The following is a 13,983-nucleotide window of genomic DNA, read 5'->3' as shown; positions in this document are numbered from 1 at the left end:
CATCGTGGTTGTCCAGCGCTCTGTACTTTAGTGCTTGGCGTGGTGTTCTGAGCGATGTTGCTCGGTGGCGTCGCGGCGGCTGTGCAGGCGGTTTGGGACATACCGGCGCTCTGCGCTTGCTTTGTGGATCCATGGCGTGGTGTTCCAAGTAATGTTGCTGGCGGCGACTGTGCTGGCAGTGTGGGACTTATTTTCGTGCGCCTTTTGGTGCGACTGTGGCTGCTACGCCATTGGAATGACATCCTGGCCTCTATTTGGTGGACTGACTTACTTTTATTTATCTCATCTCATCTCATTATCTCTAGCCGCTTTATCCTGTTTTCCAGGGTCGCAGGCAAGCTGGAGCCCATCCCAGCTGACTACGGGCGAAGGGCAGGGTACACCCTGGACAAGTCGCCAGGTCATCACAGGGCTGACACAGACAACCATTCACACTCACATTCACACCTACAGTCAATTTAGAGTCACCAGTTAACCTAACCTGCATGTCTTTGGACTGTGAGGGAGACCGGAGCACCCGGAGGAAACCCACGCGGACAACATGCAAACTCCACACAGAAAGGCCCTCGCCGGCCACGGGGCTCGAACCCAGACCTTCTTGCTGTGAGGTGACAGCGCTAACCACTACACCACCGTGCCGCCCCACTTTTATTTATTTATTTATTTATAACTGTAAAGTGACCTTGGGTTTTATGAAAGGCGCTATATAAATTTAAATGTATTATTATTATTATTATTATTATTATTATTATTATTAATTGTTATGCACCTGTTCCAGATTAGAGCACAATCGTAGCGTGCGCTTACTATATAAGGACTCTCTAAACACACATACTTTCACCAAGTCTACATGCTGTACCTAGTGTCTCACGTTACCAAGGCTTGTATCTGTGTACTGCCTTTCTGGTTTTGACTTTTTGTGTACTGTGCATTTCGTCTTTGCCTCGGCCATTCTGTTTATGCCTCATGTGACCACTGTCCATTTTACAACCCTGTCTTTGTCTTCCGTTTTTGAACTGTTAGAAAGAAACCTTTATTTGTCACATGCACACTCAAGCACAGTGAGATTCATCCTCTGCATTTAACCCATCTGAAGCAGTGAACACACGCGTGCGCGTACACACACCCAGAGCAGTGGGTAGCCGTACTACAGCGCCCAGGTAGGAGTTAGATACCTTGCCCAAGGCTGCCCCATGTTAACTTAACCTGCATGTCTTTGAACTGTGGGGGAAACTGGAGCACCCGGAGGAATCCCACACAGACACGGGGAGAACATGCAAACTCCACACAGAAAGGCCCTCGCCGTCGGCTGCTGGGCTCGAATCCAGACCCTTCTTGCTGCGAGGTGACAGTACTAACCACTACACCACCGTGCCGCCCTGTTTGCCTGCCTGTTTGTAAATAAACACTTCCTGCAGTTACATCTGTCACATGACGCACTGAGTCATGCGCTCCTCTTCCCACCAGAGACAAACAATAAGTAATCAAGTTTGCTGTCAAGTTAACAATGTGTGTTACACACACACACACACACACACACACACACACACAAAAAAAAAAAAAAAAACCCAAAGGCTTATTTAGCCTAGCTAAGGTGTTGATCACAAACAGTTATCAGGAATGGTGATCAAAGGATCTAACACCGAAACTTAACACACAGTTAAAGCATACTGGTGCCGTTTTTATACCCCACGTCCAGCTCCAAGGCGTGACATAAATGACCTCACTGGTGATTTGCAACACAAGAATGAACTGAATGGTGAAGATTTAGAAAACTTGGCGAGTCAGTGGGTGGGCATTGACAACAATACACCGGTAACCTCAGTCATAACAGACGAAGAAATCAGTCATCGCCTCCGTTTGTGATCCGAACTCTGTCAATGAGCTGCGATAGCGACTCGGAAGGAGAAATTCATGATAAGCAGAACGTGCTTAAAGTGTTGCATATAACAGGAGTGTTTGGTGTGACAAGCGGGTCCATTTCAGGATGATGAACTATTTGGATGTCCCCCAAGGAGTTCGTTATAGTGGGGTTGCAGTGTACTGTGTCAGTGGGTCCATCACAGATGGGTAATAGTGATGCAACTTTAGGAGAACTTGCGTTTTTCTATCACAAGTCTTGATATTGTGTAATCTACAGTGGATATAAAAAGAATAAAATTTAGCAAGTCTAAGATGTGCTAAGTTGGTAGACTCTTACTCAAAAAAACTGGAAAAAACAAAACGGAGTGTTGTATTACACCAAAAGCTTTAACAAATGCCTTAAAGAAGTGTTAGTTAAGGGGTGTGTACACTCATGCAACCACGTTATTGTAAGGTTTTTTTTTCTTTTTCTTTTTCATATTTATATTTGTTTCGCACTTAAATTTTGTTTTTGGTTGCTATATCACATTAAAGGTGAAAACAAGGTGCAACACGATTTATCTTTTAATTTTTTACATCACAAAAACCCTACAATTTTAACAGGGGTGTGTAAACTTTTTTTTTTATATCCACTGTACATGTATTGCAGCTTACGTAATCTTGTAGCTTGATAAATTGACCATCGCAGTCATATATAATCTGAAATATAAATATTTAAGTAAACATATTGAAGATTTGTATTCCTTGTAACAGGAATAATTTTAAACCCACAGTCCTGGGAATTGAAATGTGTCACCACAACACAGACCGAAGTGTGAATTCTGGGGAGGGTGTTAATTAATTTATATTCTGTGCTAAAATTTGGAATTTCTTTATTTATTTATTTATTCCTCATCTTTTCTCACTCTCTGTTCCAGCTGGCATTCGAGACGATGAGCATTATTGCCGTGGTCACCAACTGTGCCTTGATTGGTCTGTCTCCTCAAGTGCAGGCCTACTTCCCTGAGGCAGACACACAGCTCATCCTTACTGTAGTGGCTGTTGAGGTAATGCTTCTGTCCTCTTCTGTCTTCTTGGTCACCTCATGAAAATGATTTGGTATGTACGTGTAGATCACTCAGCCGTGGCATATTAATCGTGCCATCAGGTGGTGCCAGTGAGCTGTGTTTGTGCCGAACACGAGATGCTGCTGGCTGTGGGTGAAGGCTGTGATTTCCCTCCAGTAATCTTGTTAGTCTGAGATAATGCAGGCTGTAGAGGGTTTGACTGTGTGACAGGAATTTAATAATGTACGGTATCTAAGTTCGGATTTGCTAACACTAGAAACCCAACCAAACAACTAGTCCACATGTGTTCATGCCAGATTAACTCAACCCAGCTTTGCCTCGAGGTCCCATGAGACCCACTCAAAATAACTGACTCCAGGAAAAAACACACACACCGGCTCATTTTCCTTTCGAGTTGAGAAATGAGATGTATTTTAGAGTTTAGAAAGGAAGTCATTGTGCCATTTTTGTGATTTCCACTGTTTATAGGACTGAGCAGCAGCATGTAGCATGTGGGCTAGTTGAATTGACAGTGTTCTTGTTTATTTCAGGTGTAGTAGCAGGTAAATAATGCTCTGGGATTGATATTTCCCCCATAAACTGGTGTTTTAAAATGGATATTAAAAAACCCGTTGTGGGTGTGGTGGGGTTTTTTTTTTTTGGATGATGATCAAGATTGCTCAGTACCTTGACTTATCACTTGACGTTTATACTGTTGTGGTGTGATCAATTCCAGCTAATGTAAATTCCAGCTAAACTGTCATTTAGAGTTTATTTACTGTAGGTATTAATATGCAAGTTTATTTTAGACAGGTGATGGATAATGGATGGTTAGTTCACTGATATTTTCTTTGAGCTAGCATTTTAAGGTGGCTGAATTTTCTTAGTGTAAATAATCCTAAGTGCATTCAGAGCAGGTCAACTGTGTGTGTGTGCGTGCACGCGCCTGAGTGCTCTAACCTTTAAAAACCTCAATCTGCTACTTTGCCCTCATTCTGCCATGTTGCTGCACCCTGTGCTCTGATTCAATGTGTGTGTCAGTGTATGTTCCTATCCAAGTGCAGTATACAGCATTCAGACAGTCAGCGTTTTAACCTTTAATGGTCATCCTGTTCACCTCTACCTGCTCGAGGGCTGCAGCTCTGAGCCCTTGTGTCACACATTAACGCTGCCTGCACCCAACTCCGAACCTGTCCTCTAACCCTGGGCTAATGTCACAGTTTGGATGGATGTGTGACATTTTTCATACCTCACCATCAGCACAGATTCTCTGACTGTTAAATCCTGCTGCCTGCCAAGTCAGGGCATATTATGCACAAAGTTTTGTGTGATGCAAAGCAAGCCATTATGGTGTGTGTGAGAGAGAGATTGTGTGCAATGATTTACACAGTCATTTAGCAACAGGGACACGTTCTCTCACGCTTGCTCGCTCACTCCGTTTGTGTGTGTGTGTGTGTGTGTTCTCCTCCACTCTCCCTGACTCTGCCTGTCTCTGTTGTCTCTCTCAGTCCATTATGAGTACTGAGGGGAAATAAAACACAGCAGATGATCAGCATTCAGAGGCTGTGGATATGTCTCCGTTTCAGCTCTGCTTTCAGCAGCAATTCCTCAGTACGGCACACGATGCTACACAATTTATTTACACAATACTCTTGTACTGTATTCTCACCTGTGTTGTCTATCATTCTGTCATGGACATTACAATTCAAACCTTAGTGTGTTCCTGCTTTGTAACATTTAATATAGTCTAAAGCTGAACCAGAGGCAAAAACAGATTTAATTACTCCGTGTCTAAAGTTTCGAAAAGAAGAAGCTCAAGTTCACGCTGCCTTTTTCTGCATTGTCATGGACTCACAGGGGAATGTTTTGGAGACGTCTCTGTGCGTCATGCTTGATTTGTTGCAGCAGAAATGGTTGCTTATTTTTGGGCCATTCGATACGCAGGTTATTACATGAAGGCATGCCTCAGAGAGCAGTAACCAGGCAACAGTGTAGCCACGGCGACAGGAGAGGGCTGAGGATCAGGCGTAATTGAAAGACTTGATGGCAGCAGGGCAAAGCTGGGCCTTTTACACAAAACGACTGTGTGCCTAGCTACGCTCGCAGGAGCACTGTTATGTAATGGATAGGGTTGAGAATGATGTAGGATTCATACTGTAGCACCTTTACTTTTATCTTCATGTCTTTTCTGTGAAATTAAATATTATGATTTGAATTTTTAAGATTATAGTACAAAAAGATAGAATCTCGTATCAAATAAGATTTGTCTAGGAATGGGAGCTAGGTGAGAATCTCTCATTTATCACACTGGTGGTGGTTTATATACTAGTGCATCTCAAAAAATTAGAATATCGTAAAAAAGTTAATTTTTGTCGTAATTTTAATTCAAAAAAGTAAACTTTCATATATTCTAGAATGAAATAGAATATTCTGTTCTGTTTATTCTATATATTATTCTGTATGTTCTTTTCTACACACAAAGTGAAATATTTCAAGACTATTTTTGTTTTAATTTTGATCATTATGACTTATAGCTCATTAAAATCAGAAATCCAGTATCTCAAATGTTTTAGAATATTTCCTAAGATCAATCAAAAAAAGATTTACAATACAGAAATGTCCAACTTCTGAAAAATATGTTCATTTATACACTCAATACTTGGTTGGGGCTCCTTTACCACGAATTACTGCATCGATGCGGCGTGGCATGGAGGCGACCAGCCTGTGGCACTGCTGAGGTGTTACTGAAGCCCAGGTTGCTTTGATAGCGGCCTTCAGCTCGTCTGTATTTTTGGGTCAGTGTTTCTCATCTTTCGCTTGACAATATCCCATAGATTCTCTCTGGGGTTCGGTTCAGGTGAGTTGGCTGGCCAATCAATCACAGTAATATCATGGTCAGCAAACCATTTGGTAGTAGTTTTGACACTGTGGGCAGGTGCTAAGTCCTGCTGGAAAAGGAAATCGGTATCTCCATAAAGCTTGTCAGCAGACGGAAGCATGAAGTGCTCTAAAATCTCCTGGTAGATGGCTGCGTTGACTTTGGACTTGAGAAAAAACACAGTGGACCAACACAGCAGATGACATAGAACTCCAAATCATTACAGACTGCCCAAACTTCCCACTGGACTTCAAACACCTTGGATTCTGTGCCTCTTCATACTTCCTCCAGACTCTAGAACCTTGATTTCCAAATGAAATGCAAAATTTACTTTCATCTGAAAAGAGGACTTTGGACCACTGAGCAACAGTCCAGTTCTTTCTCTCCTTAGCCCAGGTAAGATGTTTCTGACATTGTCTCTGGTTCAGGAGTGGCTTAATATTAGGAATGCGACAGTTGTAGCCCCTTTCCTGAAGACGTCTGTGTGTGGTGGCTCCTGATGCACTGACACCAGCCTCAGTCCATTCCTTGTGAAGCTCTCCCAAGTTCTTGAATCGACATTTCCTGACAGTCCTCTCAAGGCTGCACTCATCCCTATTGCTTGTGCACCTTTTCCAGCCAGCCTTTTACAGCAATGACCTTCTGTGGCTTATCCTCCTTGTGGAGGGTGTTGATGATCATCTTCTGGACAACAGTCAAGTCAGCAGTCTTCCCCGTGATTGTGGTTGTGTGTACTGAATTAGACTGAGAGATACACTGTAATCAAACTTGAAATGAAATACCATGATATTTTGAGAAGGTGTGTTTTGTTTTGTTTTTTTGTGCTGGAGGCCATGATTATCAAAATTAAAGACAGAGAAAACATTTTAGTTTACGTGTAATGAGTCGAATATATTAAATTTTCACTTTATTAAATAACTGATGGAAAATACTGAACTTTTTCACGATATTCTAATTTTTTTAGATGCACTAGTATATTGTTGATACCATTTGGATTTCAGATTGTCTGTCTGATTTCTCTGTAGCTGTGTCCATGTCAGTAAGGAAGTCAAAATGTGAAGCAGAATATGTCTGATGCCAGACTTGCATGATAACATGCTTTAACAGGCTTAAACATGGCTGTCTGACTGCAGCCTCAGTGCTCTTGCCTGATTCACTATGCATGTCTGACATCTTGAAAGATCAGCTCAGTCTAACTGCATTACCCCGTCTCTGTCTATCAGACTCACTTTTTCTTGTTTCGCTTACATGACAGGTCAGAAAGTGACAGCTGGATTGGAAACACAGTGAATACTTTCTAACATCGGCTATGCTGTCTTCTTCTGATGTCAGTCGATGTCTCCTATTATCTTCCGTGTGTGTGTGTTCTGCCCTAACACACGCAGTGATGTCTCACAACTTATCATGCATGAATGCTCTCCTCATTCACCCCTGCTGTAACGTATATTAGGAAGTTATTGTTTACTGGTTGTGAAGATGCTGGATTTCATAAAAATACAAAGTGAAGAGGAAATAAGAATGCTAGGATACACAGAGTAGAATGGAAGAGCAATTTGACATCCATCCATTATCTGTAGCCGCTTATCCTGTACAGAATCACGGTCAAGCTGGAGCCTATCCCAGCTGACTCTGGGCGAGAGGTGAGGTACACCCTGGGCAAGTCCCCAGGTCATCGCAGGGCTGATGCATAGAGAAACACAACCATTCACATTCACACCTACGGTCAATTTAGAGCCACCATTTAGCCCATGTTTACATTAGACCGTATCAGCGGATCATCAGATTAACGTTTTTAAAACGATTAGTGTGCACACAGCAACACCAATACACGATTTGCGTGCACACAGCAACACCAATACACGGATACGCTCGGCTCCGCAGGCATCCTGCGCTCCAAATCACTCCGCCCTGAACAGCGAGTGCCCTCTGGAGGGTGTGCACTCCGGCCTTGCGCAGCTCACAGAGCACGCGAGTGAAGTGCACAACCACTGATTCGGGACTGAGCCGCTGTGTGTGTGATCTCAGCGCATATCACTTACCACTTGCAAGTGGAAGGATGGCAAGCCTAAAGACAATCATAACTACACAATGGGCAGTATTTGCATCAGTATTTGCAGTATTTTCATACTTTTATACTCTTTAATGAAAGGTGATACAAGACGGAAGTCTGCGCCGTTTTTCAGCAGTCGCGTCACATGACCAACGCCAGCGAATCAGGAAGGTGGATGTCACAGTGACGTTATCCAATGATGATGCCAGCTAGAGCTCAGCACAGCGTATCCGCGTATCTCAATGTTTACACAGCACCGGAGCTGACACGATCTAGATTGAATACGTGGACCCTGGCGGATTCCCGTTTCCCGGCATTTCCAGGCGGTTTAATGTAAACGGACAGTGCATCCACGAAGAAAACGAGACAGATATGGTCTAATGTAAACTTGGCCTTAGCCTAACCTGCATGTCTTTGGACTGTGGGGGAAACCGGAGCACCCAGAGGAAACCCACACAGACACGGGGAGAACATGCAAACTCCACGCAGAAAGGCCCTCGCCGGCCACGGGGCTCGAACCCAGACCTTCTTGCTGTGAGGCGACAGTGCTAACCACTACACCACCATTTTGCCGCAGTTAGACATGACATGACGTTTTTTAAATATGTATGGTATATTTGTCTACATGCATTTCGATACATTTGATTTCCTTCACTGTATTTTCGTAATGTCAGAGTTTGCTTAGCTCTGAACCCCACATGCTGGTGACATTAGAAGCACAGTGAAATAGTCATTAAATAGTGCCATGAAATTCAGTTCATTCAGTCAGTATGCTTCGAAATTTTCTAAGATACTGTAATAATTGAAGCATGATTGTGTGTGTTTTGCTGAGTAAATATTATTGTCAGTCCTTACCTTGATCATGTTTAGGTAAATGTCTCCTGTATTTTAATCTGTTAAAGAACTGTTTAGTTTGCAATATACAGTATGGGGTGTTTGTGTTTTCAGCATTGTCATTAATTGGTGCAGCAGTATATAAGAAACCAGTGATGCAGGAGACTTAACCTTAAGCTAGAATACTGAACTTGACATTAGCCAAGCATTTGAAGCTTTGATGCTTTGAATGATTGGGAGGGGACTGCTGGATGAAGTTCGGTATGACATTGAGAGCGCATGGAAAAAGCAGCTAAAATTTATTATTGTACATTTTTGTTTTGGGATTAAATGTGCAGTGTCAATTGTCACAAATCTGGTGTGTGTGTGTGTGTGTGCACACACTGCCTGGCCGCAAAAAGCTGCCATTTGGATTTAAATAAGCAAATACCTAAGAGTCTTTGATTGGATAATTACTGCAGTGAATAATATGTTCCAGCTGGCAACAATCATAAAAAACCCTAACTGATGCAGTGAGTAGCTTCTCATTTCTTAAACAACCATGTTGAAAGATGTATATTGTGGTTGTAGAAAAGATGTTATTGTGTTTTTCACAAGGGTCAAATTATTGCCCTGCATCAAGTAAAGAAAACAGCCAAGGAGATTGCTGAGATTACTGGAATTGGGTTAAGAACTGTTCAGTGCATTATTAAACCCTGGAAGGATAGTGGTGAATTGTCAACTTCGCAGAAGAAATGTGCTTGGAAAAAAAAATCTTGACTGATTGTGATTAGAGATCACATAAACGCTTGGTGAAGTTGAATCATAATAAATTGACAGTCAAACTCACGACTATGTTTAATAGTGAGAGTAAAAGCATTTCCACATGCATAATGTGATGAGAACTTGCAGGATTTGGAACTATGTGGCCATAAGAAAACCACTTCTTGGTGAGACTCATCAGAAGAAAAGGCTTCAATTTGGTAGGGAGCATAAAGATTGGACTCTGGAACAATGGGAAAAGGGTCATGTGGTCTGATGAGTCCAGATTTACCCTGTTCCTGAGCGACGGGTGTGTCGGGGTAAGAATGGAAGCACGTGAAGCCAAGAACCCATCAGGCATAGTGGCCACTGTACAAGCCACTGGAGGCAGTGTTATTATCTGGAGTTGCTTCAGTTGGTCAGGTCTCAGCTCAGCAATGTTATGTGGCAATAAAGTGAAGTCAGCTGACTATCTGAATGTACTGAATGACCAGGTTATCACATCAGTGGATTTTTTTTTTCTTCCCTGAGAGCACAGGCATAAAATTAGGGCTCAAATAGTGAAAGAGTGGTTCAGGAAGCATGAGAAATCATTTTCACACATGAATTGGCCACCACAGAGTCCTGACCTTAACCCCACTGAAAGTCTTTGGGATGTGCTGGAGAAGACTTTATAGAGTGGTTCGACTCTCCTATTATCAATACAAGATTTCAGCAAAAAGTTATTGCAACTCTGGATGGAAATGTTGTGAAGTTGCATAAAGTTGTTGAATCAAGGCTAAACAATGAAATATTTGATTGTGGAACCTTTTTTTTGTTTTTTTGGTCAAGTAATGTATATGGAAAGGTCTTTCCAAAATAACTTCAGAAGGCATGGTATACGATACATTTTTTTTTAAACATATGATCTATAATTGGGCAAAAAATTGTTCTTGGTCTCTAAGAACCTTTCTGCTTTTTACTGCATGAATATAAGGCTGCATATACATAAAGCCTATTTACTATCCATCTCCAGAACCCAAAATCCCAAACCCGAGATCTTTGACACAAAATAGATGCATGGTTTTCAACCGGCCCAGGTCAGGTAATGGATATTAAAAACAGTTAAATATGTTCAAGCACAATCAGAAGTATGGATTTGGGTGAGGGAACCAAAATGATCGTAAACATCAGTTTCTGAATTGTGCAGGTTGGTCAATACTTGTTGAGTTTCAAAATCTGTGTTTTGAAATCTGGGGTTTTTGGCTGTTAAGTTTCAAAATCTGAACAGCTGCTTAGAAAGGGTGCACAAGACAAGTTGTTAAAACCCTGCGGCCTGATAATATACACAAGACATCTAAATCAACGGATGAAAACAAAAAGTCCACCTCAGTCTCCAGGTTTGAATTGAAAGGAGTGTTTGCATGCACAAGCTTGACTTGCACAAAATGTTCTACATAGAAGAGCATGTTTATGGACAAGTGTCTCTAACCTTTAGACATTAAGAGGCTCAGCACTGTCATTTTCCCTACGGGAGGATTCATCAAGTATTAATTGTGAGTGTGTTCATTTTGAAACCACTGTTTAGCAGAGAAATTGCTGTACAAAACTATACAGCATCACCATATTCACTCAAATATTTTACTTGGTTTATATAGGATTCATTTTGCCTTCATTCTTTTGATGAGTGCCAACAGTTCTGTAGTTGACTGCATCTCTAAAATGGTGCCACTTGGAGCTTTTGCACATCGGATCTGCAAAGGATCATTAGGTAGTAGCTTGTCGAAACACAAATCTGATTTGAGCGTCATAGCCTACTGTCTAAACATAGACTAGAAATCTCTAGATAAGCCTCATCTCCGACTCAGTTTCACTCCTCATGCGTGATGTACACTGACTATTCTGTACATATCTTTCTCCTCTTTGTTAAAAACCACATGCTGCTCAGCACCACATTTTCTTCTAGTTCTGTTTTGGATTTTCTGCGTGATGCTAACTAACTCCTCCAAGACATCTCTAATACCACTTTTCAACCAATGGGGAATGTTTTCTTGAACCGGTTCCATTCAGGATTCTTTGAACCTTGGTTCCAGCTAGTGAACCAATCCATGTTTCCCTCAGTTTTGAGCAGAACCGACGTAATCAAGGATGTGTCCTGAATGGAGGGTGTTGCACAAAGTAAACAGTAGTAGCAGGGTGATTTGAGCACATTGATTTTTACCTGTGAGCTTTTTGTTCTGCTGTTGCAGATATTTGATTTCATACCCTTTTTTTTTTCATAAAATGTATCATTTTCCATTGTATTCTCCATCGCTGTACTCTGCTTCCTCTCCAAACTAATGATGTGCCCACTGGTGTCATCATGGTTTGCACTGGAAAAAACAGCCGGGAACCAATTTTTCAGCTTCCGAACTAGTTTACTTTTGGTCGAAATGCTCCAGATGGTTCAAACTTTTGGTGCATGAGCCAGAACAGAATCCATTCCCTCCTGGTGGAAAAGAGGTTTTACAGCATTTATTGGTTCGATAGCAATGCTAGAAATAGAAGTCATAATATAGTTTGTACAGGATTGTTGGATCAGTGTGTTTTATCTGGATATTATCGTTGCAGTGTGAGTTTCTTATTGAAAAATGATAGTAGTTATTTAACTGTTCATCAGTGTTACGTTTGTTGACTAAAATACAATGGCTACTTCTACACGGGTCTAATATCATTGAGCTTTAATTGATTATTTTTCTGACTCTACACAAGAACAGTAGAAACAAGTCCCACCCCTCATGTTACCTGTTTTTTTTTTTTTAGTTGATTTTAAATAAAAAAGTGAGCTCTTTTCTTCCATCGTTATTGCTTTGACTTCTGCCTCCAAATAAGGGCAGGCATGTCTGTGCTTTCATTTACCTTGGAAACCCAAAGTAATGGAGTCCGGTCATGTGGTCCTGTGAAGAAGATACAGTACAGGCATGGAAGCAAGCAGTAATTTTCAAAATTTGAAAAAAAATAAGTTTCACAGTATGTGTAACAACCTGTTTAAAGCTAAGGTAGGTCATTTATTTTATGAGCATTTTTGTTATAGTTCTTGAAATTCTCTTTTTCCCGACAACAATGAATAAATCAAATGCCGTGACAATAAAAGAAAAAAAAAATCCGTCATTTGTCGCCGTCTCAGAGCTGTAAAAAGCCCGTCCAATCGTTTCATTCAGTTTGAATGGAATAATTGGATGGCCTACCTGGCTACCTGTGCACTCATTGTGTGTAAGTGGAGACTTCCACAACGCTTGGCAGATATATCACAGACATATCGCTCAAGCTAGCGAACTAGTGGACAGCTGTGAGTACTGAGAATAGCCATGTTGTTTACATTCATTATGATCATGTTAGGTCTTTTCTTACATATTAATGAGACATGAGGTAGTTGGATAAGACAGTGATGCGCTACACTCCTCCCCCAAACGTTCTCTCTCGTGGACTTGTCAACCAGCGGTAATCAGGCAGTGCGCATTCGTGTATTTTGGAGGAGTGGCTTTGGAGAGAGAGCACTGAAGGGAGGGAGTGGGATTTTTCGGTTGGATACTTTCAAAAGCTAGCTTTCCCTTACTGGTTTCTCCAAAATTACCTACACTAGCTTTAAGATCCGTTTTACATAAATACATTTGTACAAAATATTCCAGTGGTTTGCAGTGCTCTACTCTTGGTCTCAAGTATTATATTATAGTTTTCATAATCTCTTACACTGACCAGTTTTTTATCCCCCACTGGCCAAAAGGCCCGAAGGGGGATTATGTCATGGCGATGTCTGTCTGTCACGGGAAGGGTGCTCACCTTCTGAAATCAACTCCTCTCACAATTTTTGGAGGAATTTCACGAAACTTGGCAGGATTCTTTGTTTTATGTCGGTAATACGCGTATTGTAATTTCACTAAATTCGGTCGCATTTTACCAGAGTTACAGCCCTTGATTAACAAAATTATACTTCGACAATTTCATGAGTGTTTTCCTTCTGAAATCAACTCCTCTCACAATTTTTGGAGGAATTTCACCAAACTTGGCAAAAGGCATTGTTATATATCGGTACTATGCATATTGTTATTTTGTTCAATTTGGTCATGTTTTACCAGAGTTGTGGCCCTTGATTAACAACCTTGTACTTTCATGAAGGTGTGCTTGCCTTCTGACATCAACTCCTCTCACAATTTTTGGACGAATTTCTCGAAGCTTGACAAAAGGCCTTGTTATATGACGGTAATGCTTATATTGCCATTTAATTTTGTTTGTGAAAATTTTACCAGTTTTGACCCTTGATTAAACAACTTGTACTTTGACAATTTCATGAGGGTGCACGTTCTTCTGAAATCAACTCCTCTCACAATTTGTGGAGGAATTTCACCAAACTTGGCAAAAGTCTTTGTTATATGACGGTTATATGCATACTGAAATTTTGTTTAATTTGGGCAAATTTTACCAGAGTTATGCCCTTGATTATTAACAAACTTGAAATTGCCAATGTACACCAAGGTGTGCTTTGCTTTCTGAAATCAATTTTCCTCACAATTGTTATTCCCTGCTGACCGAAAGGCCTGAAGGGGGATTGTCGT

General features: G+C 41.3%; 1 protein-coding gene across 5 annotated transcripts in view; it reads left to right on the top strand.

The window, feature by feature from the left end:
- ano10a (anoctamin 10a) overlaps positions 1-13,983 on the top strand; it is a 58,838-nt gene that overhangs the window by 20,646 nt on the left and 24,209 nt on the right. For all 5 annotated transcript variants that reach the window (XM_060922054.1, XM_060922053.1, XM_060922055.1 and 2 more), the window contains one exon: positions 2,781-2,909. In XM_060922054.1, the coding sequence (XP_060778037.1) occupies positions 2,781-2,909 (129 nt within the window). The remainder of the gene's footprint in view (positions 1-2,780; positions 2,910-13,983) is intronic.

This window comes from Neoarius graeffei, chromosome 5 (genome assembly GCF_027579695.1).
Source record: "Neoarius graeffei isolate fNeoGra1 chromosome 5, fNeoGra1.pri, whole genome shotgun sequence".
Taxonomy (NCBI): Eukaryota; Metazoa; Chordata; class Actinopteri; order Siluriformes; family Ariidae; genus Neoarius; species Neoarius graeffei.
Note: the sequence above shows the minus strand (reverse complement) of the source record. Positions and strands in the feature narration are given on the sequence as shown.